Genomic DNA, 26,196 nt, shown 5'->3' with positions numbered 1-26,196 from the left:
TTCTGCGACTGAATAAATGCAATTTTTGTCAAGGAAGAAAAAAAAAAAAAGAGACAGAAGCAGCAGTTGTGAGTGGGGTGAACAACCCTAGCCTCACCCCTGTGTTAACTGCTTTAAATATTTTTAATGCCATTCAACTGGAAATTAATCGCTTGCGTTAACATGCTGACTTTGACAGCACTAATACACGCAAAATGAAATATGTTTTTAATTTATGCCAACATCAACTTAAAGATGTGAGCATTATTTTTCACATCACTGTGGTGCCTCAATGTTCAAATGTTCAAATATCAGATATAAACCCTATGAACCCAAACAGAGAAAGCTCTCGAGCGCAAACCACCATCATCAGAGATCGGTAGAACACGCTCAGAGAACGCACAATACCTACAAAACCGACACTAGGTTGTTCCGTGATGTAAAAAAGCATTAAATATTAAAAAAGGGAAAAAAAAATTAAAGGGAAAAAAATGTAAAAAACAAACGGGGAGGGGAGACTATGCATCAGGTATCTTTATGAATGAGTTTCCCAAAGCTGTTATGGTTAAACAAGGCCGATGAGGTAAGAGGTGATAAGGGGAAAAACTTTGGCCAAAGTCACATCTTTGGAATGTGGTGGCTTGAGGAAATTTCTTAAGTAAGATCTCTTCAGGATTACTAATTGACTAGGTTGGGCAACATTAGCAAGGTTCCAGTTCCTAAATGTGTTTCCAGAAACAAAACAAAAGCAATTAGCTGACAGAGATTAAAATGATCAAAAACATTTAGTGATTACTTGTAAAAAACAGGATACATTTAAACTATTAAATTATAATAACTACTTACTAATTGTTATCATTAAAAAAAATGTTTAACTGCTATATAGTGTAAATATTACATGGGCTGTTTTTGATTACATAAAACATGTCATGCCAAAACCCCACTGGAACTGACTTTTCCCCAAGCAAACATTTGTTGATGCGGTCTCATAATTAACGGACAGTAAATAATCTTTTTTATTTGCCCATAGAAAAACAAACACAAATTAACTATTATCATGCCTCAGTGTAGTTACCTTCGACATGTGGTGTCAATTTGCACTAACCAAACAGCATCTCGAAAAGAGCAAGGCATGTCAGGAATGCAAAAAGAATACTTTCCACTTGATCCCCAAGGGGCTTTAAAACTGTTATCACGATACAGACTCTCCAATCACTTTTCGGAAAAAGAAAAACAGCGCAAACGCAGGCGCACGGCTGACTAATGAGTTATAGGCAGCGAGAACATCCCCAAAAATAATAAATGGGCCCGGAGCGGCTCCTGCTGAAACAGTGACTAAATCATGTTCCTCGGTCCTCGTCCTAAAGTCTGAGCCAGCATCAATCAAAGACCTGCCACATTCAGGTCTTTAAGATATCTGTAACGTTCCCAAACAACCACTGCAAGATCTTTTGATCCTTCTATCCTACACTAGATCTGATTAGAGAGTAATCTCATCACAATAGTCACTTTAAACATAAACAGGTGAGATCTTGTTCAGCTAAGGCCAATTGTGGATTTCCACTTCACTTGAAGTCTGGTTTTTAAAATGAAATTCGTTTGAATTTCATATAGGTATTATGTGTACTCAACCTCAGGCCATTCTAGATAAAGATGAGCTTGTTTCTTCATCAGAACAGTTTTGAAGAAATGTAGCATTACATCACTTGCTCACCAACTGATCCTCTGCAGTGAATGGGTGCCATCAGAATGAGAGTCCAAACAGCTGTTAAAAGCATCACTATAACCCACATAACTAATTAACGTCTTGTGAAGTAAAAAGCTGTGTGTTTGTAAGAAACAAATCCATTATTACAGCAATGAAACTTTAAACAGTTACTTCTGGCCTAAATATGAGCTCATAAAGGCACTTTTTCCATCTCTTTCTATTACATTAACATTTTTCACATTTGTTTAGAACTGTTTTTGGACTGGGCCCTAAGAAATACATTAATTTTTTCCCAAATTCAACATTATTTTTTTTCCAAATTCTATTTTTTCCCTTTTAATTTTTCTGTATTACGTTTTTTTTTTTTTTTCAGACTCTGTTTTAAAAGTTAAATTGCAATTTATTCGTCAAAAAAACGTCTAATTTATGGAAATTATCACTTCCAGAACAAAGATTTACAGATAATTTACATGGCTCTAGAGTGCAACCTAATTTCTCAAAGGATCAGGATATTTGTATTTGCGCTCAGGGGAGCTTCAAATGTTTCTACATGTTTTTGCAACGCTGAGCAATGCATCACAGACATATCTTACGAATCATTTCATAAACAAAGTGTAGAAAGAGTGTAAATAAGAGACTGATTGTGCAGTATAGAGAGCTTTGTTGATTATAATAGAGCTTTGTGAGATTGCAAACTAAGAAGAGTGACAGCTTTTAATCATTTTTAAGGGAGTTTGTAAATGAGATATTGATTTATTACAACAGTTAAATAAACAAGAAGTCACTTAATAATTGTCGCATGTAGGACGATTTTATAGTTGGAGAAGGAAATAAGATGGGAGTTTTTCGACATAGCCTAACTGTCATTAACCGGAATACACAGAGTTTATGCAGAGCTAGACAAGACGAGCATTTGAGGTTAAAGTGTATAAATTGTATACATTTCTTTAGAAAATAACTAATTGTTTCACAAGATAAGACCCTTCCTCTCCGGCTGGGGTCGTTTAGAGCCCTTTGAAGCTGCATTTAAACTGAATTTTAGAAGTTCAAACTCGGGGGCACAACAGAAGTCGACTATATGAAGAGAAATACTGAAATGTTTTCCTCAAAAAATATAATTTCTTTATGACTGAAGAAAGAAAGACATAAGCATCTTTGATGACAAGGGGGTGAGTAAATTATCTGTAAATTTTTGTTCTAAAAGTAAACTACTACTTATGTGATTTCTTAAATAAATAATTTATTATTATTTCAGTTATTTATTTAAGAAATACTATGTATTTATATTTTTCTGGTAAATAAATTCTCATAAATATAATAAAAAATAAATAATATTACTTAATAAATAATGTTTTAATAACAATTTTATTAGTAGTAGTAGTAGTACAATCATCACATTAAGTAATATATTTGTCACAGTTTCTTCAAGTTAAACTTTCATTTTGAAGGGTTCTCAAAAATAAACAGCAAAATGCTCATAAAGTGACTCTCAGAGCAGTTCCAGAAATTATGTTCATGTACTCACATACTGAAACGGCAGAGGCTGAAAACACAGCAAGCGTCACACACTTCAGTATGTGTGTAGTAAACAAAACAGCGTGTCTGCGCCATTCATTCACACAGAGATGCATAGAACATACAGGATTCTTATTTAAATAGTATTTTTGAGGCTTAATATGCACAGACACTAGTCCATGTCATGATCTGATTTAGGAGTACTGATCTACGCTTGATTGATTCATCCTAAATTTGGAAAATTCTGTGACATTCTGCATTATACAGTAAACTCCATTTTTATGACTGGATTCTTATTCCATACGCACTTTTCGCATTGTGAAAATCATAAGGACTGTTTTCACTTCTGAATGGTGCCTAATCTGTGCATGTTTCTCCCCTGATTCAAGCAACGTCATAAAAAGAGGACATTTATTTTTTATTTTTGCCAAAATCAATGGTTTGAAGTTAAAAAACATCTTAGTACTGTTTTTTTTTTTTTTTTTAAACTTCACAAGGCATTAACTGATGGACTGGATTACTTGTTGATTATTGTGATGTTTTTATCATCTGCTTGAAATGTCATTCTGATGGCACCCATTCACAGTAGAGGATCAATTGGTGAGCAAGTGATGCAATTCTAAATTTCCCCAAATCTGTTCCGATGCAGAAACAAACTCATCTACATCTTGGATGGCCTGAGGGTGGGGGGTATATCTTGCTCAATTTTTTCCCTTTAATTACATTGTCTTAATGATTCATAAAGGTTCCTCTGCCTACGTGCGGCAAGCATGTAACCGAGTAACGTCAAGCTCGCATCCGTGGCGCCCCTAAGCAGGTTTTACCTCAGCGGCCTGTCATCGAGGATACAGGTGCCCATCAGAGCACTGAGCTCCTTTTGTCCTGTGTGCCATGATGCCGAGAGTGAACATGATACGGGCCGTGACAGGGATCGTGATAGGGCTTCTGGTCATACATCCCTTCCTATGTGTACGCAAGGCCGTGTTTGCTGTCATCGGGTTTCTGGGGGATCAGATCTGTCTGTCAGGCACCAGGCCGAGCCAGGGAACTTTAACCCTCCACGAGCGCAGCTGAGAAAGGCTTTGCCGTGCTCCTGTATCATCCCTTTTGCATGGCATTGTGGGAGCCCCGCAGCTGCTGCAGTCATTCTCTGCCACGAGCAAAGAGGAGCATTACGCTCCATTTCCCAAGAGGCCATTCCCTCTTAAAAGCACTTAAAAAAAGGGATAAAAAGTTTAAAAAGATGCCTCAAGAATATATCCTAGTACATACTACAGAAAAACAAATGTCATTTCTACATGAAAAAGTTCAGGCAACAAAAATTCTATATTAGTACTCAATTCAAGCTAGTAAAAATTAAAATGCAAATATCAACGTTAAAAAAATTAAGTAAAACCTACTCAAGTTTTCTGATACTGGTGTTCCCATCATGCACTAGGAAATGGATAATTAGTAAGGTTGATTTCTTTTTTTGCTGTTTTCCAGCTGTATTACATTGACACATTCATACTCTAAAACGATCCACAAATGGTCATTGTGCATTATTAATTGTGTAAATATGGTGTCTACATGATATCTACTGTATTATTTGCCTAGATGTTTCCAAGTAACACATACACCTCAAAAGTAGGGCTGGGCGATTAATCGAAAAGTAATCGAAATCGACATTCAGAACCTATAATCGATCAAGTTTTTCCAGGTCAATTATTTCAATTACTTTCCCTTTAAAACACTACCGAGTGTGGAGTCACGTGACCCAGCTCCGTTACGTTACGTTATTCCGCCGACATGTCGATGGAGAGCTTAAGCAGTATTTATACAGTAAAAAGTATTTACAGGATATACAAGAGTACTTTAATTTAGAAGAGATACTGCTTATTTTCTACTTTTAACATTTATTATTATTTTGTAAATAAGTTATTTTGTTTCCAAAAGTGCAAGTTATTTATTTTCACTAATTTAAGAAAAATGTGACTTTTCGTTTTAAGCAATGTGTGCTTTAATTTCAGTTGTTCAACACTGATGTTCAATAAATAATCATAGATAGTAGATAGTGTGTGCACCCTTCATTCAAAAATCTCTCACTTGTAATATGTGAGCATATTTACTGTACAAAACTTGTCAGTGAACTATGAGGGCAAAAAAATAAATATCATTTAAATGTAATTTTATCAATGAATAAAATAATCGTTCATTAATCGTAATCGGGTTAAAATGTTCAATTAATCGAGATTTTGATTTTAGGCCAAATCGCCCTGCCCTACTCAAACGCATGGTTTCAAGGGGACAGATTATATAAATCTGACTTTTTCTGTTTTTAAGTGCTATAGTTGGGTGGCCAGTGCATCTACCAACCCAGAAAACAAAAAAAAAGGAAAACCCAGTAACTTTGTTTTGGCAAGCCTTTCTCTGCAAGCATGTGAAAAAATGAGCGGCTCAGATTTCATTCCCATAGTGACATAGGAAGGGGATCTTATTATAATATTACTGACCCTTAATCTGCACGTTTCCACCCACAATGCTCCCATTTTGTTTTTGCGATTAGTTTCCCAGCTGTTTACCTTCACAGATATAACTGACTGTGTTTTTATAACTTATGTGTGTTTTTAACAAACGTGTGTGTATTTGACAGTTTAAGCACAATAAGACATGAAAGATAACTTAGTTTAGTAGCTACATGCTGTGTAAAAGACGCATTCAGTGTACATGCTTGCAATGTGTGTGCTTAGAAAACCGTATATCAGAAGTTTAAACAAATATAGTTTAAAATACATGACTTTAGCACGATAGACATGAAAACCTAAAACCAAACAGATGTTTTCTGGCAGAGTGTTTGAGGAATGAACTGTAAAGGCACAGCCCTATTCTGGAAAAGGGGGCGGGGAGCAGCAGCTCATTTGCATTTAAAGAGCCATGCACAAAAACAGCGTGTTTCTGCTTCCTCTCAAAATAGGCATTTTCAAAATGACCCGTGAAACATTTTGAGCTGAAACCTTACAGACACATTCTGGAAACATCCAAGACTTATATTATCTTGTAAAAAGGTTCATAATAGGTGCTCTTTAATTCAGTGCCAAGCAAGCTTTGACTAAAGATTTTAGTCCAAAAAAAAAAGACAAACTTTTACTGGCCAAGTTACTTATTATCTTAGTAAATTGTACTGCTACTGCTCTGTATAGTTTACCGGTTATTGTCAAGTGAAATCTGCTTACCTAAGTTAAATAAATTTACAATGTTAGTAAATGTGTTAGTGAAAATTGTTACACAGATTTTATAGGATTTATAGTAAATTTCATAGTCATTTTATAGGTTTTTTTTTTTTTAGAGTAGGGAAGCTTGGTAACACTTTTTATTTCACAATTCTGACTGTTTTTCTGTTTGAACTACAAAACCCAGAATTCTGAGGGAAAAAAAAAAAGTAAAAATTGCTAGACCTGGAAAAATAAATAGATTCAATTCTGAGCATAGTTTTTAACAGCAGATGGCACTGCATGCTTTACAAACAGCTGTACTCTGCTTGCTTCCAATTCCTTACACACACCACGTAAAACAATCATTACATTTTAGAAAGGTTGAAGCAAATTACAAGTGTTTACAGTGGGCTGTGTTTACATTAATCTCGCATCGTAAAAGCCAAGCTACAAGTATTTAACCACTTACATTACTCAGTCGAACACACAAGCAATCTTCTTCATGAGTATCTGAGTGTGCAGTTAAAAACTAGCCTAGAGTGCCATCTGTTGTTAAAAACTAAGCTCAGATTTGATTCCAGAGAGAATCGCGATGCATTCCGAAAATCTCAGAATCAATCCACGACTCACAATGCATCGATTTATTGTCCCAGCCCTAAAAATTGCAAGATACTAATTCTGATGTTAATTCTGAGTTTATAAATTGCAATTGCGAGAAATAGACTAATTTGGAATTGTGAGATATAAGCTTGAAATTGCAAGAAAAAATACAGAATTGTGAAATAGTCACAATTACATTTTTTTATTTTTTATTCCTTGGCAGAAAAAAAAATGCAATATGTAAATCATAATTCTAAGAAAAAGGTCAAAATTGTGAGACAAACACAGAATTTAAAGGTGAAAAAAGAAAAAATTGAGTCAAGATTAAAAAGTCAGTATCTGAGTTCTGATCTGGACTGAATTCAGATTTTTTTTCAGAATTGCAGAAAAAGTGTCAAAATTGTTTGATTCTTTTTTGTTAAATTCCGTGGCTTAAAGGGGCGTCTATATCTTAGCCATGTGGTACGTATGATTTACATATACTAACACATGTATAATATACATGTAAATATACAATATTTTTCCCTTTCTCTTCAAGCACTGTTATATTTCTGACGTCTTTTGAGAAAAAACTACAATCAACAATCAAAGCTCACTTGTCTGTTTCTTAGAGGCCTCTATTCATTAACCTGGTGGGGAACTGTGTGTGCGTCATACGTGGCAGTTTGGGTGGGCCATGATTCTGATTTAATCTAGCGCAGCGCCACCACCACCACCGGAGCGTGCGTCTGCGCGAGAGCTCACTAAAGTAACGAGTCTTCTGTGCTGATGGCCACGTGATTCTTACAGACGCCTATCACACTCTTCATTAAGCCACATGCTTGAGTGGCCTTCTTATCTCTCATGACAGCTCACGTCATTCATAACACACACACACACACACACACACACACACACAAGCAAGTACACAAAGCCCAAAAGAGTCATACACAGACACACACCTCTCAGGGTTTAACAGACAGTACTTTTATGCCTCATTACTTACATTTACGATGTTGTTTTTCTATAACCGTCTATAACTTAAGAGGAAATTTCAGCCTGTACCAATAAGAATGTCAATGTGTAACTATGTGGACAGACCTGAAATAAATTCACCGAATGGAAATTAAAAAGTAGTTGTTGTTTTTTATAATTATTAGTATCTAAATTATCTAAAATATAGCATAAATGTCAGGTTTTATACAAAAATAGAAGATTTATAACCTTCTAACTGTAAAATCTGAACCAACTCGAATACAAAAAAGAAAAATCTGACAGGATCAGAGCACAACTGCGAAAATTATACTAAAAAGGCCAGTAAAATGTGATTTCTAAACCTGTTAGAACATTGGAAACATCTGCCTTTAACCATTTAATCTGTTTAAAAGAAGGACTTCCTGAGCAGCATAAACAAAGTCAAGAAAATTCAGGACGAGGCTCACGCGAGAGGGGAGCGAGACGCCGCCACTGAAGTCAGGGCCCTTCTTTTGACACTAATGATTGACTTTTCCCCTCCTGTGAAATGCGACTGACGTCATCACAGCTAAAGCAGGGGGTGGGGGGAGGGGGCCGGTGGAACGGCTACATTTTATCAGCATTACATTTTCACAGCGAAAACTTTTAATAGAAAAGGAAATGTTTGGAATATTTAGGTCAGTTCTTCCAGGAGTTCAGGTTTCTGCACTGTAGTGAGTAACAGCGTTTCATAGTTTTGCCCTCTTTCAGTGGGGTTCGCTCTCAGCAGCTAAACACACAGACCTTCCTCTGTAGCCACCACTGACGTCAGCAGTCACCTAGCAACAGTCTTTTGGTGTAAAAGCAGCAGTGCTGACACTGTTTTCAAATAAGACAGAAACAGAGTGTGAGAGAGAGAGAGAGAGAGAGAGAGACAGATGGTCAAAGTAAGAAAGAAAAGACAAAAAAAGAGGAAAAAGGAGAGCAGCTATGCTTTTAAGATACTTGTGTTTCAATGGCATAACGTATTACCACAGTAATTTAATGCTTCCTCAAACACACACATATATGGAGCTTTATTTTTTTTTTTAGAATAAAGCTTTCAAAAAACACTCAGATTGGGCCGATTTGATTTAGTTAATACTTTTTTTGTGCCTTCACAGAATACTGTACACAAAATAAAATTATGCTTCCCACACACACATATTAAAAAAATAAAATTAAATAAAACATTACAACAGAAAAGGTTAAAAAGAAAATCAGGACAGTTTGATTCAGATTTATTTTTACAGAACTGTATTTAATATAGTTTTTAACAAGGCTTTCAAATTTAAATTGTCAAGTTTAACAACTTATGTAATAAAAAAAATAAATAAACTAAAGTAAATTAATAAATAAAAGGCTATAAGGATCGGATATAATAAAAAAATCATTAATAAAACACTTAAAAATCAGGTCAGTTTAATTTAGATGTACTTTTTGAAAATTGTGTATTTATTACGGGTAAGGATATGAAAACTTGTGTTTCTAAAAATAAATATTCATGACGGAAATTAAAAAAGAAAAAGAAAATCAAATAAAACAAAGCTTTACAAAGTCAGGTCAGTGTGATTTAGATTTATTTTTACAGAATTGAGTATTTATTACAGTATTTGTAACAAAGTTTTCAAATTTAAACTGTCAAGTGTAAAAACTCATGTAATAAAAAATAAATTAAGCTCTAGCATTTAATGGGGTATAGTTTTTCAAACTGAGGTGTTTATTTTATTTCATTGTTAATTTATGTGGTGTTAATGATGTATGTTTATGATTATTTTTGTTTGTACAGCACTTTGTTCAATGACAAATTGTGTAAAAGTGCTTAATAAATAAAGTAAAGAAGAAAGAAAGAAGAAAGAAAGCCTACAAGGCTATAAAATTGCTTGTGCTTGCAAAAATAAGTGTTCATCACAGAAATTACAGTATTTTAAAATAAAATAAATAAATAAAAAAACGTTAAAAATCAGGTCAGTTTGATTTAGATTTATTTTTACAGAACTGTGTATGTATTAACAAATGTTTAAAATTGTAATTGTCAAGTATAACAACTCATGTAATATAAAAAATTAATAAATAAAAGGCTATAAGGATAGTAAAAAGTACTTGTGTTTCCAAAAATAAGTATTCCTCATGGAAATTACAGAATTAAAAAAAAAAAAAAAACTTTTAAAAGCTTTACAAAAATTGGGTCAGTCTGATTTAGACTTATGAATTATTTATGAATTAGAATTGTGTATTTATTATAGTATTTTTAACAATAGTTTCAAATTTAAATTGGCAAGTGTAAAAACTTATGTAATAAAAAATAAATACATGAAAATAAATAAATAAAAGGCTAAAAAATACTTGTGTAAGTGTTCATTGTGGAAATTACAGCATTTAAAAAAAATCAGGTCAGTCTGATTTAGATTTAATTTTACAGAATTGTGTATTTATTGCAGTTTTTAAAACAAAGGTTTAAATTTAAATGGTCAACTGCTACAACTCATGTAATAAAAAGTAAACCCCTTAAAATAAATAACAAAATACACGTGCTTCCACAAATTAGAATGTGTTATGGAAATTACAGTATTTACAAAAATTAAATTAAAAAACCTTTGTAAAAAAAATCAGGTCAGTTTGGTTTAGATTTTGTCTTTACAGAATTGTGTATTTATTGCAGTATTTTAACAAAGGTTTACATTTAAATGGTCAAGTGTAACAACTCATGTAATGAAAAATACATATTTTAAAATAAAAAATAAAATATGTGCGCTTCCAAAAATGGAAATGTTAGTATTTACAAAAATGCAATTTAAAAAAAGTAATATATATATATCATATATATATATCAGGTCAGTTTGGTTTAGATTTATTTTCATAGAATTGTGTATTTATTACAGTATTTTAACGAAGGTTTCAAATTTAAATTGTCAGGTGTAACAAACAAAAAATAAACACAAATTTGCATGCCTTTCATTCTCGTGTAATGAAACTGAAAAAGAGCCAAAGCCAAGTTACAATCACGATCTTTAAGTAAATTGGACACAGGCTTCCCGAGCTCAGTAACTCACCCATGAACTCTACATACGACCCACATCTCCCTCCTCCCCGTCAGACCTGACCATGTGTCCGTCCCCCCGCAGCCGGCCAAGTGAACAAACAGCTTTTTCAAATGCTGGACACATACAAGGATCAACAAGCTCCTTGTGGACTTAAGAGCTACTAGGCCACCTTAAATGTTTGAGTGTCTGGGAACCTTATGGTGCAATAAACCTTTCCCGATAAGCCATGCAGAAAATCCCTGGGCCTACTTAAAACCAATGAGATGTGCTGAGTGTGTGGCTAATATAAAGGGAGGTGTGCCAGACATCCCCTGTTTTGACCCGTGGCTCTGCTAGCCCGCTTTCGACCCCGTCCACTAAGCGAAGGTGTGAACCTGTCACTTCAACACATCCAGGAAAAGCCACTTATCTCTCAACTGTTTCCATTAATGTCCCCAAAACATGGAGACACAAAGCACTGCATGGATACGGCGGGCGAGAACACACACACACACACACACACACACACACACACACACACACACACACACACACACACACACAAAAACACACACGAGAGAGTGAGAAAGGCCAGATAAGAAGCTGGGGAAATGAGGAACAGCCAGAGTACAATTTGACAAGAGTTTGGCTCGGACGGCTTGTCCTCAAATATCCCTCCTGTTCTAAATGAATAAGATTTATCAACCTTAATCATGTCAATCACATGTACCATATTAAAGAAACAACCGCTACAGCAGCTGAAGCTGAATGAGATATCAAGACAAATTAAAAGAAATGATGCACACATGTGGTGAAGAAAAAAAAATGTTAGAATTAAAAAAATTAAAAAATGAATTAAAAAAAAATAATAAACAAATGAAAATGTATTTAATAAAAGGCAACACACCGTGTTAGTAAACCTGACTAACAGCAACACTTCAGCGCTTTAGGCAACCGCTGCTCAGCTCGGCTCAGCCAGCATGAAAAACTAAAGAGCTGCAAGCTAATTGCTGGCGATCATGACGCAAACGGTTTCCAAGGTAACCGAGTTTTGGAGTAGCCGCTCCAGCATTTCCTCATCTGTTTGCACTCACACCAGCAGGCTGACAATGCACTCGCTGCATCCTGTTTCAGTCTGCAGACAGAAACGCCGCTGATCTCTGTTAACCCCTTCTGCCTTAACCTGGAGAACTCCTGCACGCTACAGTAATTACTCACACCGCAGGTGCTGTTAGGATCTTGTCGGGTGGAAGCCTCGGGGTGAAAAAAAGAGGGGTTTTCGGGAAGTAAAAGAGAGGAACAGCTGGTTTTGCGTTACGCTTCTTTGTGTCTACCTTAAAATGCAACAGACAACTTACGAACTGAGAGAGATGCAAAGAATGCAACTGAAAGCGTCAACCGTTGAAATATTCCAGCTTGGCACGGTTCCTGGCACAACAGAACACATTTATCTACTGCTCCCCTCAATAAAGAGCACATTTCACATTAAAACCAGCCGAACACATTATTAGATAATCAAACACGATTACATCGTGAATGCACTGTAAATCTAGCTGAGTGCAATTTCTGTTTAACAATATGAGTTCATTACTATTTGAACTAAAAATTAAACACAGTCAGACCAAAAATTATTCAGACACCAGATGTGATATTTTTTTTGCTAGTGGGTGCAGGACACCATTTCTTCATAGAGTGGACTACCAGTAAAATTGGGACCATCAAATTTGATTTGACACTTTGACCTGACCATGTTTTGTTACATACCTTTCAAACAAAGTTATCTGACCTTATCCAGATGAATTTGCTCTGACACGATTTAACTCTTGAGTTCTTGTCACATTTTATTACCATTTTCTAAACTACAGTGAATAAACTGTGATAATGTGAAAATGTTAAAGGTGTCTGAATACACTTTGGTTTGACTCAAATTCATTTGTGACCCTGGACCACAAAACCAGTGTTAAGTAGCACGAATATATTTGTAGCAATAGCCAACAATACATTGTATGGGTCAAAAAAATCCTTGATTTATCCCAAAAATCAGGATATTAAGTAAAGATCATGTTCCATGAAGATATTTAGTATATTTCCAACCATAAATATATCAAAACTTAATTTTTGATTAGTAATATACATTGCTAAGAAATTAATTTGGACAACTTTAAAGGCGATTTTCTCAATATTTCGATTTTTTTGCACCGTCAGATTCCAGATTTTCAAATGGTTGTATCTCTGCCCAAATATTGTCCTGTCCTAACAACCATACATCAATGCAAAGCTTATTTATTCAGCTTCCAGGTGATGTGTAAATCTCAATTTCTCAAAAACTCTCAAAACAGAGTTTTGTTCTAAAACAGTGTAACTCAGAGTCCTTGTCATATTTTATTACCATTTTCTAAACTATAGCGAATAAACTGCGATAATGTAAGAAATGTTGAAGGTGTCTGAATAAATTTTGGTTTGACTGTAATTAATTAGAAACCCTGGATCACAAAACCAGTTTTAAGTGGCACGGGTATATTTGTAGCAGTAGCCAACAATACATTGTATAGGTCAAAATCATAGATTTTTCTTTTAAGCCAAAAAATCATTAGGATATTGTATAAAGATCATGTTCCATGAAGATATTTTGTAAATCCCCTACCGTAAAATATATCAAAACTTAATTTTTGATAAGTAATATGCACAAGAACTTCATTTGGACTACTTTAAGAGGCGATTTTCTCAATATTTAGATTTTTGCACCCTCAGATTCCAGATTTTTTTAAATAGTTGTGTCTCAGACAAATATTGTCCTATCCTAACAACCATACATCAATGAAAAGCTTATTCAGATGATGTGTAAATCTCAATTTCTCAAAAACTCTCAAAAAACTGACCCTTATGACTGGTTTTGTGGTCCAAGATCACATTTGTGATTATCAAGATGAATTTGTTCTAAAACTGTTTAACTCTGAGTTCTTGTCATATTTTATTACCATTTTCTAAACTATAGCATGAGAAATGTTGAAAGTGTCTAAATAAATTTGGGTTTGACTAATTCATTTGTGACCCTGGACCACAAAACCAGTCCTAAGTAGCACAGGTATATTTGTAGCAATAGCCAACAATACAATGTATGGGTTGAAATCATACATTTTTCTTTTATGCCAAAAATCATTAGGATATTAATAAAGATCATGTTCCACTAAGATATTTTGTAAATGTTCTACTCGAAATATAGCAAAAAGGATTTTTGGATTGGTAATATGCACTGCAAAGAACTTCATTTTAACAACTTTAAAGGCGATTTTCTCAATATTTTGGTTTTGGTTTTTGCACTGTCAGATTCCAGATTTTTAAATAGTTGTCTCGGCCAAATATTGTCCTATCCTAACAACCATAAATCAATGGAAATCAATGGCTTATTTATTCAGCTTTTAGATGATGTATAAATCTCAATTTAAAAAAAAAAATTACCATTATGACTGGTTTTGTGGTCCAGGGTCACATTTGTGATTATCAAGATGAATTTGACACAGTTGAGTTCTTGTCATATTTTATTACCATTTTCTAAACTATAGCTAATAAACTGTAATAATGTGAGCAATGTTGAAGGTGTCTAAATAAAATTTTGACTGAAAAAAACCCCCAACATAATTTAAAAAAAAATCTGCAATTTAATTTCCTCATAATAATAAATAATAAAAAATTGGTTATTATTAAATAAGAGCAAAGTCAAAGGACTTGCGTAACCAGTGTTAACAGATACAACACGCATAACCACAAACGTATACATGCTGCAAAAGAAAGCCAGTCACTCAGAAAAACAGCAGCTTGAATATATAACGTAATCCTAAAATGTGTGAATAGTTTTAAATTTCCACATTTCAAGATTATCCCCTTCTTTCCAACACACACACACTTACTCACACACACACACACACACACACACACACACACACTCTCATACCAGTCCATTCAGAGAATGAGACCAAAACCTCACTCGCACTCCAATAATGGAAATAGATCACAGCGCTTCATCTCACACATAATAGGGCCAAGCCTCCCCATTTTCTTTTCACTTGTTTTAAAAGGCATTCTCAGAGATTCACGCCCTGTTTCACGTCACATCATCTTTTTCATTTATGACTATGAAGTACATTTTTGAAACATATTGCTGGCATTGTTTTCAAGCTTAAGAAAAAATATTAATACTGAAACTCTACAAGAGAACACACACACACAACGGTTTGTCATGTCTCCGAGCGCTCGGTATGGACGGAGTGTTCTCTACTCCGATCATGCCGTCGAGGAGGCAGTCAGTAAATTGTACATGGCAATAAGTAAAACTTGGCCTTTTTTTCTGTAGACATACACTCATACGTCACCACTTAGTGACGTCAATGTTATATCATTCCACATGGCATTAGTGCAGGAGAACGTGACAGCTGAGAGGAGCTCCACTCCACTGTTCCACCGTCTTTCACACACACACGCACCTTTTCTCTCTCCCTCGCTCTCTTTGCTTTATATTTAAGGGTTGCTTAGAGGCATTACTCGCCATTATATGACTACAAATACATGGTTGGGAATGCATTTTAATTGCTTGTATTTTAATTACATAATTAAACAATTATGTACTGAATTTTTGCTGTGGGGAACAAAAATAAAAATAAAAAAATTATGTTTGAAAAATATTAAGAAAAATAAAAAACAATACTGCTGACTGTACTTACAATAACGCCTTGCTATCCATGTGACAGCTATTGTCTCTTCCTATTTTTAGTCTTCTGTATTATTACAGTAAAGCACAGTAACAGCTGATGTTTCAGAAGTCTCAATGAGACGTTAAGACTGTGGCACAACATCATTGTTGCACACACCATGGCAGAAGGCCATGTAATACCACACAGGCTTTATTCCTTAAATACACACACACACACTTCATGTTGATGAGTGACTGCAAATGCTCCTGCTTAATCTAAAATAAAATTTAGAGACTGAATCAGAGCCCTAGCTCTGTATTTATTTCAGCAGAAGAGAACATTTCAATATATTAAACTTAACAACTAAGTGTCAACTTTGCCAAAGAAAGGTAGAAAAACATTCAAATAAGATTTGTGCATAACAAGGCCTTTATATCTAATGAAGAGATGCACTTATGCGATTGCTCCTTTTTTTTTTAAGTAGCTTACATAAACCAATGTTCGGATGATGATGGTCTGCACGCACTTTCACCTCGCTGACACCTCGGCGGTGGTAAAATGTAAATCCCTCTCATCAAGTCCAATGAATTATGAATTGTCAGTCTCGCTGTTCTTTCATAAATACATAATATGGAGCGCTTTCCAAATGTGCCACATGCATTGCAGGGGATTCCCGGCATAGGACGTCTCCCACGTTCAGGCATCTCATTCGCAAAAGTGATCTATTCATTTTCAACTGAGGGAAATTATTGTGAGCACACATGGCCTCTCTCTGGCATTTGCATTCACACACACAATTCACATGTTGTCAGTTCATTCAGCAAATCACCGTGCTCAATTTTCAATTTATATATAAGCACACACAAATAATTCCAAAGGAACTGTAACACTATATACTCTTGTAATCTTTGTTGTATTACCAAGTAATTTTTACTATTCAAATAAATTCATATTCCAGAATAAAGGAAGATATTCCATATTAAAACACTGCAAATTCAATAAAACAACAACATGACCAAGAAGAGTGGTTTCTCTGCAGAGTGCACTGTAATAGAAACACTGTCACTGTCAGCAGTAAGCTGTTAAACAAACTGTATATTATCAAATAAACATTGGTCAGTTTGTAGAGTATGAAAGATGCAGGCCCGTGTGACAGAGTTTTAACCTTTCGTGACTTCAGCACTACTTATGTCCGTCTAAACCTTCTGGGCCCTTGCTTATTGTTGATGTGTTGAAAAAGATTAGCTGAAACCTTACCTAAACACAATATATTAAACCTCCCTGAAGCTGGCAAAACTCAAAATAGCTATGAGCCAAGTAGTGATTGTTCTCATTCTCTTCGCTTTCATGAGGTCACGAACATCACAAAATGCCCAAAACTCTCTACAAACCCATATGGCAAAACACCCCAGAGACAAACAACAACTGCCAACTTCACAGCTTCCATATCAACACGAGCCACTAATAGCAAATGACCAAGCTACATTCCAATCGCAAGCTATCGGAATTATTCTGATAGCAACAAAAAATTACACAAATGTGTTTGCTACAAAAAATATATATTATATCTATATATATATAGATATCATATATCAGGGAGGCAGTGTCTCCTCAGAAAAATAGGATGAGAAATTCATCATTTAAAAGTACACCTCAAATATTACATAACATGAAATAAAAAAATCACATATTTTTCTAACAAAAAAAAATATATATTATTTAACAGCGGCACCAGTAGGAAAAGTTACAGCGGGAGTCCATGTCTCTTTCGCCTCCCCTGAGCCCACTGAGTTTTAACAGACCCCCTTAAACGTGTGGTCAGTTTGGTGGGGGGCAATTGAGAATGATTGGGGGGGGGGAGGTGAACAACTCACATACTTATATAATCGCCACTTTGTCAAAAAAAAAAAAAAAAAAAATACAAAACTGGACTTTCCTCCATTCATTCTTAATTTGCTCATAGTATATCTGCACATACAAAATTGTCTATTGTAATATACCTGTACATATAATTGTCAATTTGTTTATTGTTATATCCCTTATATACTTCTATTTTTTATTCTTTTATTATCTGTGTTTTGTCATTCTGTTACACTGTGGAAGCTTTTGTCACGAAAACAAATTCCTTGTATGTGTAAACACACCTGGCAATAAAGCTCATTCTGATTCTGATTTAAAATCAAAATTTCAATCATTCAAATGGCCTGAAAACATGGTCTGTGGGTTTTTTTAGTGATCAATAAGCGTGTTGAAACTAAGGGTACATCTTAAGGACGAGTGTTTACCAAGCTCTGATGAGTGATGATTCTTTAAAGTTTATTATGAAAAAGAACAGCTGAACATTTCAAAAATAAAATATATAAATGTTTAAATAAAATATATAGTTTAAATTGTTACGGCCTTGAGTTACTATTTTGGAATAAATTGTACACTTATAAACTCTAAACTGATAAGATTTATACTTGGTTTTATTAATCACTTTGTTAATGTAAAAATACAAAATAGATTTTTATTCTGTTAGTGTAACCAATGTTTATTTATCCAAGACAATGTGATAGGGACATACATTTGCATTTAAATAAATAAGTGAACTTATTTTTAAGTGGACTTTGCCTTCTCATTTCAGAACACCTGATATATATACACTCATATAGAATGTTTATATTACCAATATTTTATAATGATAATATGTGAACAATTGTCATTATTTACGACACTGCATTCCTGTCATTAATTATGACACAGCAAACATTCTTTTTGATTTTAATACTGCAGTACCCTTTTTTAACAGCAAAGGTCAGCACTGTTCATCAGTTTATATATAAATTTGCAAAGGCACTCATACAACAATTACACTTTATATCTAAGTGCACAGTAGGGCTGTAAAATCGATTAATCGCGATTAATCGTTTGATAAATAAAAGTATGCAAACTGGAAGAGCAATGTCAACTACTATATAAAAAGATATGCAATGATAACAATGAAAATAATTCAATAAGTCAAATGTTACTTAGCTGGTTAAGAGAGTTGTGCCTTGAACTATAGCAAAGAAATCAGGCAGTACATTTACTACACTTTGTCACTGACTTTTTCTTCTATGTAAGGTCTAACATACAGCCAGCCAATCATTATCACAAAATAAACCCTGATAGTGTGACAGGACCTTGAAGCAGAGGGGTCTCGTATCACACCTTATTAAATAAATAAAAACACTGGCTTGAAATATTAATTAAATATTTTGTAAAATATGTTGCATTAACAATCAGCCCAGCTAAGGGACAAACACTGCTAAATGCATCCATATACAACATTACATCTGAATGGCTAAATATTTTCTCTCATCTCCTTTTGGTACTAGCATGTATTTATCTGTAAATCAAAAACATAACATTCAGTTGGAGTAAGTGTTTTGAGACCCTGCATGGCACCAACTAGCCTGAGTTGACATGAAAAACAAGAGTCCACAAAGTGAGGAAACATGAAAGCAGTACCCATATGTTACCACGGGCAACAGTGAAATATCCAGCTTAGCTGCTCTGTGCCACAATTGACCATTAACTGACCACACCAGTGATGCTTCTCATGATGGTTTTAGCTTGATGTTGATCTACGCACGCACATATTAATTCAAGGCTGTGAGCATTATGGTTGTTATGCTGACTGCTGCATTTTCATGAACTGTATTTCGACATGCACGTAACTGACCACTGCATTTTATAATGTACAATGTGATTAAAGTGCAAACAGATTATGCGACACAATTGGCTGGTCATTTGCGTTTCTCTGTGCAATTTTTTTACTTTATGCATTTTATTTAATTGCTCAGCTCTTCTTTCAACATGCCCTAAGATGTCCGACAACATAGAGAGAAGACTCATGGAACAGAAAAAAAAAGTAAGTCCAGTTTCTTTTATCTCTGATCAAAGCATCCACTGTTTACTCTTAATGATAAACATATATATCATAAAATCATCAAGTAAAATCATGTATTTGCACTGTGTTTGCAACTACCATACAAGCTACCTTCTTAGGTAATAAAATTGAAAAAGTTTCCTGATTAAAATCCTAAATGTGCATCAACAGTAAAAAGTATGTTTTATACAAATTATGTGGGTTTTTATTTTTATTTTGGAGAAATGTATTATGTAAAGTCAGTATAAATGAAACAGATCAAGCTCATCACAACCCTGGCAAATTATTTTGTTATCTGAAACTAAAAATGCTTTTCTTCATCTATTCCTAACTATATTATTGTTTCATTTCTAATAAGAGTGTAAGTTAGAAAAGTGACTATCACAATTTAATTTACACTTCTTAAAGATTTAGTACATCTTGATTAACCTTTCCAATCAATGACTCCTATAAAACATTCACAACTTCACCTGATCTGCAAATAACGGCTTCTTTTTGTATTTCTTGTGTGTGCGTGTGCATGCATGCACTTTGTTGAGCTGTTATGATCATAAATTGAGTGGCTAAATTAAATTCTAACTCTAAAATCTAAAATATATATAAATAATGTATAAAAAAAACAAATTCCATCCAACTGCATTACTTTTAGCTCAACTTCAATGATAAAAGTCATCTACACAAAAACACAAAAAGGAACGAGGCATTGTTCGCTGCTTGGCCCCTAACATCTCCACAATATAATCACCGCTCCATGTGATATGTTAAATGTGACTAGGCTTTGTTATGATTATCAACTGATTTAAAGGTCCAAGCCACATAAACATCTCGAACAGCCTGGCTACCGCATACAGTGGTCCATCTTAAAAGCGCCATAATCCTGCCATCAGTTCTAAACACAGCTCAGGCTGTGACGAACATTGGGCTGAAAATGCAATGAGTCACAGGTGGCTTGAAGAGAGGACTGGAGCCGTTTCTCACTGTGTGCAAGTGAAAAAGTCATGAGGCTATACGTGAGACACAGCATTGACCGGAACACGGAAAAAATAAAAAAACTCACGCACACATTAAAACCCTGTCACAGGATATAAACTACATAGCGCCAGTAACATAAAAGAATAAATAAATGTACACTATTTACGCACAGCAGTGAATTTAACAGCAAAGTGTAAAGTAGACTAAACCTGTGTTTACTTCAGATTGCCCATGACGTTTTTCACAACTAATAATGACTGATAATAACCTTATACTCTCACACTTTCACGGTCTGTAGGAGAATGTGAAAAAGAATATATATATATATATATATATATATATATATATATATATATATATACACATATATACACAATATATAAATATATACAATATATAAATAGCTTACTTTTCTATATAAATAAAAAGTATTGTTTTAGGCAGATTAACATCAATCAGTAGAATGCATTTACTAGACCTTGTGCATATTTTTGTTCAAATAATTTTACTTAAACATAATTATTTTTATACTACTACTAATATAATGCATACCTTGAAAATCAAGCTTAAGCTATACTTTGGGGGGGGGGGGGGGGTGCTGTTCACGAGGTCCATCTGAACAGGATTGTGTGCGAGTATGAACAAAGAAAAAAAGCTGAACTACCAAAAACAGTCAGAGAGAATCAGAGTGAGAGGACCTGTTTCCCACATGTCATGTCATGACTCAAACTGAGAAAAAGACGAAGAAGTTGCCCAAAAACACCTATTGAAAATTCACTGTGCAACAACTCTACTTCAAAAAAAATCTAAATAAAAATGTGAGCACACACATAGACTGCTTTGTTCAATGTGCAACTTCAAAGTGTACTTCTCCAGCTCCCTTTTGATGAGGTGAGAGGTCGGGCACAAATTTTATTACGTAAAATTATACAGAGTAGGATGAATTTAAAAAATGCATTAATAAGAGTGAATATTTAATGGATTGATGGCACAAAATGATTTGTTGTTCTATGCATTCTGAAAGCTGTCATCACTTCAGCGTCACATTTGCATGCATTTGAAACATATTTGTCTTAATAAGCACCGACAAAAGACATGAGCTCGAATTATATACTGCCTCAATTCAAACTAGGACAAAACAGAGCGCAAATGAACCTAGCGAAATCCATTCACTTTCTTTCTAATTTGATATTTTGTTTTCAGGTGTCCTTACAGATCCCATGTGAGGGAGAACTGATGCTGCTGCTCAGTAAGAACAGGTGCGTGCAGGTCAAAATAACGTCTGAAACTGGTCATACTGAAACCTCAATTCATGAGCGTGACTGGAACAGTGCACTCATTCAAAGCACACTCAAATCACTTGAAGCACAAAGTGAATGGCCTTATGTGCAAGCAAGCAGAGAAGGAACTAAACTCTTTATAATTAGTGTGAAAACATGCATAGCTCATTCCAAATGTACTTGAATTATATTTTTGTAATTTACTGAAATACTGCCTTTATGCTTGTGCAGAAACAAGTTAGGATGACTACATGAAAACCCAGCACTATGTTTCAGTATATTTACTTTGCCGCACAGGTTTGATGACCTTGAATTTAGTGTTTAAACATGACCCTTTACCCTTGGCTGGGCCGACGTTTTGGGCAATGTGGGCTTGACGTAAAAAAAAAAAAAAAATTTAAAAAAAACTTCAGGCACCATATCCTACTCAATGAACTAACAAAGTTTCCATATTTATACAACTTAAAGATAACGAATTGCATGTGTCTAAAAAAGTTAAATAAACAGTCTGCTGATTTTCCATTATGTCACACACACATAACATAAACCAAATACTTTTGTTAAAACTTTTCACTTCACACTAGAATGCAAAAGAACAGACAATCAACATTTAAAACTCGATATATTCTATTTATGACACAGACACTGGGACAAGCGCTGCCCCACTTTTCAAGTGTTTGAATCAATGATTAATACTGTAAGTTTTGTTTCACTTCAGTTCGATCACAACATTCTGACCAGCATTACAAGAGTGCTGTAAACTGGATAACGTCTTGTGGGTAAAAAGTAAATGCTTTCCTGTAGTAGTAACAAGAGGCAATAAGGAGATATTACTATGATTCTACTAAACATTTCATTAAATGTACTTGTTAAAAATATTTTACAGGACACAGCTTCATCTTTCAAATAAAACAGACTGTACTAGAACAACAAGGGGATACAACAAAAAACTAGGCCTAAACTCATTTTGATCCATTTGAAACATGTTCATTCTAAAATACCAAACAAAGTTAAACTGAAATGTTTAGCAACTAAAGAAAAGTTCTCACCCCATCACAGTGAAACAATCAAACCTCAATAAATTTGGAACTTGGCAACAGGTGACTGACCCAACATTAAGACCTGGCTTAACAACAGTGTATACAAATTACTATTACTATCACTATCACATTAATGTTATAAACTCTGTGAACAATTGCTGTATAAGGATAGGGTTTCAGAAGTGGGTTTAGGATTTAGGAACCATTTTTCTTAGTATGAAGAACATTTTAAACCTTCCTCCACTATAAAAGTTTCATTGATGTTAGGTGTCAGAAGTGTGATCGTGTGTATCAGACATATGATGATTTGTGATGGGATTTATAGTGCATGTCAGGAATGTGATTGCATATATATCAACTGGTAACAGAGTTGACGGACTGCTGAACAGCCCCTACCTGTTCTCTGGATATACAGGGCAGAGAAGGTCTGCGGGGCATCTTACAACTGCCATAATAACTGCTGGACGTCTCTCCCAAAGAAACACAGCTGGACCTTCTCCTGGGTCTGATGACGGGAACTTTCTCCTCGGCGTTAGGAATCCTGCCGGGGGTCTCCCTCGGTGGGTAATAGTGATCAAAACAGAGCGCCAGCAGAGTGCCGGAGACCCCGGCCATGCACGCCAGCACCGGCCTGAGGGACGGAGACAGGCAGCCGAGGCTGGTGTAGGACAGCAGCCACACCAGACTGGCGAAGACCAGGATCAGGACGCTGTGCTTGAGTTTGAGAGTGGGGATGAGAGTGAGCAGACCCACGCAGCCCAGCACAAACAGCAACCTGCCCATCATTTGCATCTGATGGTGCTCCTCTCCCCACTGCAACAAGCGCAAGACCATCAAATCCCCCAAGTAGCATGATGCTGGTAAGGACAAAAGCCAGCATCTGCTGCTTTCCCTCTTCGTCCGCCTCAGGTAGAGGGTGAGGAAGAAATACGCGCAGCCGATGCTGAATAAAGGACTGATGGACTGGGAGAAATCAAAGAGGAAAGTCCGCAGCTCCGAGACGCCGTGCTCACTCTGAAAGCTCCTGGAAACGAAGCAGGAGAGCGCCAGGACTGCCAGCGCTCCCACGTAGAGAGCCGAGCCGCGGAATAGTTTGGACTTGAGGATATCCTCATTGCAAAACCTACAGACGTTGAATAAAAAGCCCCTCGGATGGTCTTGTTTCAACGGAGTGACGCAGCTTTTCACATAGCCGTTCCTGAAGCTCTCCGCGCTGTTTGCATTGCCAACACCACCATCGTGCTGTCTAATTTTACTGTGCAAAACCTCTCCTTCCTCCCGCACAGCCATGTTGTCCTCCTTCAGTGCTCTTTAAACTTTCATTCCTCCGAGATAAATCCTCCGTGTGTCAACGGTTCACTACATGACGGCAAACGCGCTCCATGGTCACTCAAACGTGCTCAGGCATTTTGGCCAGGAGGAAAGAGGCTGAAATGTTGTTGTTTTTTAGCAGACTCGAGCTCTATGTCGCCGTCTAGGTGCGACAATTTGTAACAATGACTAGAGCGCGAGAGACAGACGCGCGCGCGCGCTCTGCAGCGCAGCCAAACCGCGCCGCCTTCAATTTATGTCTGTATATGATTCATTTCTAGACATTTTTCCTGATTTTAATTCGGTACTCTAACAATTCTACAGAATAGTTAAGTATATTTAGGTGGAGAAAATATATAACAAGAGATAAAACACAGCATGCGTGTATACGTGTGTGAGTGAGTGTATCCTATAATTGTAAACTTTGGACTCGTGTATGTGTACATACGTTGTCTTTATTGTTTATTTATACGTACAATTGTAGCATATGACTGAGCTAAGTCACTAACCAGTCATGTAAATAGTGTTGATTACTTTATCTTTTACGTTTTCAGCAATAATGAGACAACAGGCCCCTTATGGTTTCAATGCATAAGCACCACAAGAGGTCACTAACATGGACATTATGTTACAGCTGAGCTGTCAACTGTTTTTTTTTTTTTTTTTTTTTTTACCAATGATGAGGATCCTGAATCTTAGCCAGCTGAGGAACCCCCTGATATTACTGTGTTTTATTTACAACTGCACACTAACTCATCATTATTACATTATGCTAATTTTCATTGAGTTTTTCAATGAACTAGCCTACCTTTGCATTCTTTATGATGTGAAAAGCGAAATCAACCAAAGATCAACGCTGGCTAATGCACTGTGAACTAACATGAAGAACTGAATTTTTATTTTAATTACCATTAAAGGATTAATATGTTAGCTAATGCATTAACTAATGTTAACAAAAGGGACCTTATTGTGTAAGGCAAGTAGTGCTTAAAAAATATTAGTGCTGGGCAACGATTAATCGTGATTAAAGTTTTTGTGTACATAATGTGTGTGTACTGTGTATATTTATTGTGTACTGTATATATAAATACACACACATGCATGTATGTATTTAAGAAAATATATTGTTTATATATTACATATATAATATAAATTATATGAATATAGATATGTAAAATATTTTTAAAATATATACTGCATGTGTGTCTTTATATATACATAATAAATATACACAGCACACACACATACATAAACAAAAACTTTTATTTTGCGATTAAACAGCACTAAAAATACATACTTTTAGAGAAATCTCTCTAATTGCATATGAATCTGTCCACAAAGCCACTGCAGTACCTTTAAGAACATGTTAGAGTGTTATATATACATACCTTATTACTTTTAGGCATTATTTTAATTCAAGGTTACAACTTGAGCACTTTTGTAGCATTCAGTGAAGCTTTTGTTGCTTAATCTAACTGATCTTGAAATGATAAGACAAGTATGGAAATATAAAGAAAAAATAAAATTGGCCTGTGACCCTTTTGTCTTTGTTCAGTCAACACCTTTTCCATTTCCTAAAAAAGAGGGAAAATAAAGAGGGAAAGTCCCTTCAATGTCAATGCTTGAAGTAAAAAGAAGTCATATTCTGAACAAAGTCGTGGTCTTTCCTTTAAAGCGTGAACACAAAGAATGGTTTGTTTAATGGTCTTAAAATGACTCACATTTTGTAAAAAGATCCAGATATAGAAGTTTATGAAAATGTAATATATTTATTCCATATTGATGAGCAAGAACAATTCATGCACTTGGCTGGAAAATTGGTCTGAAATTGTGGTTCTCGCATTATGGTTAATTTATGATCTCAAATGTTGGAGACTAATGCTGGTACCATAATGCATTGAAATTGACTTCATTTCTTCTACTTCTGTGCTGCAATCCCCATAGCTATCTTAAGAGCTTTTCCATGATTCCAACTGCACAAGTGAAGTGGTTGAGTAGACAAGT

At 35.2% G+C, this 26,196-nt stretch overlaps 1 protein-coding gene across 1 annotated transcript in view; it reads right to left on the bottom strand.

Annotated features, from left to right (window-relative positions):
• The window catches only part of pde3b (phosphodiesterase 3B), a 59,000-nt gene extending 33,890 nt beyond the window's left edge, over window positions 1-25,110 (bottom strand). Inside the window, exon 1 of the mRNA XM_073836626.1 lies at window positions 23,278-25,110. Within this exon, the coding sequence (XP_073692727.1) occupies window positions 23,278-24,171 (894 nt within the window). The 5' untranslated portion in view covers window positions 24,172-25,110. The remainder of the gene's footprint in view (window positions 1-23,277) is intronic.
• Between the last annotated feature and the right edge of the window lie 1,086 nt (window positions 25,111-26,196).

Source organism: Garra rufa, chromosome 3 (assembly GCF_049309525.1).
Source record: "Garra rufa chromosome 3, GarRuf1.0, whole genome shotgun sequence".
Classification (NCBI taxonomy): domain Eukaryota; kingdom Metazoa; phylum Chordata; class Actinopteri; order Cypriniformes; family Cyprinidae; genus Garra; species Garra rufa.
Note: the sequence above shows the minus strand (reverse complement) of the source record. Positions and strands in the feature narration are given on the sequence as shown.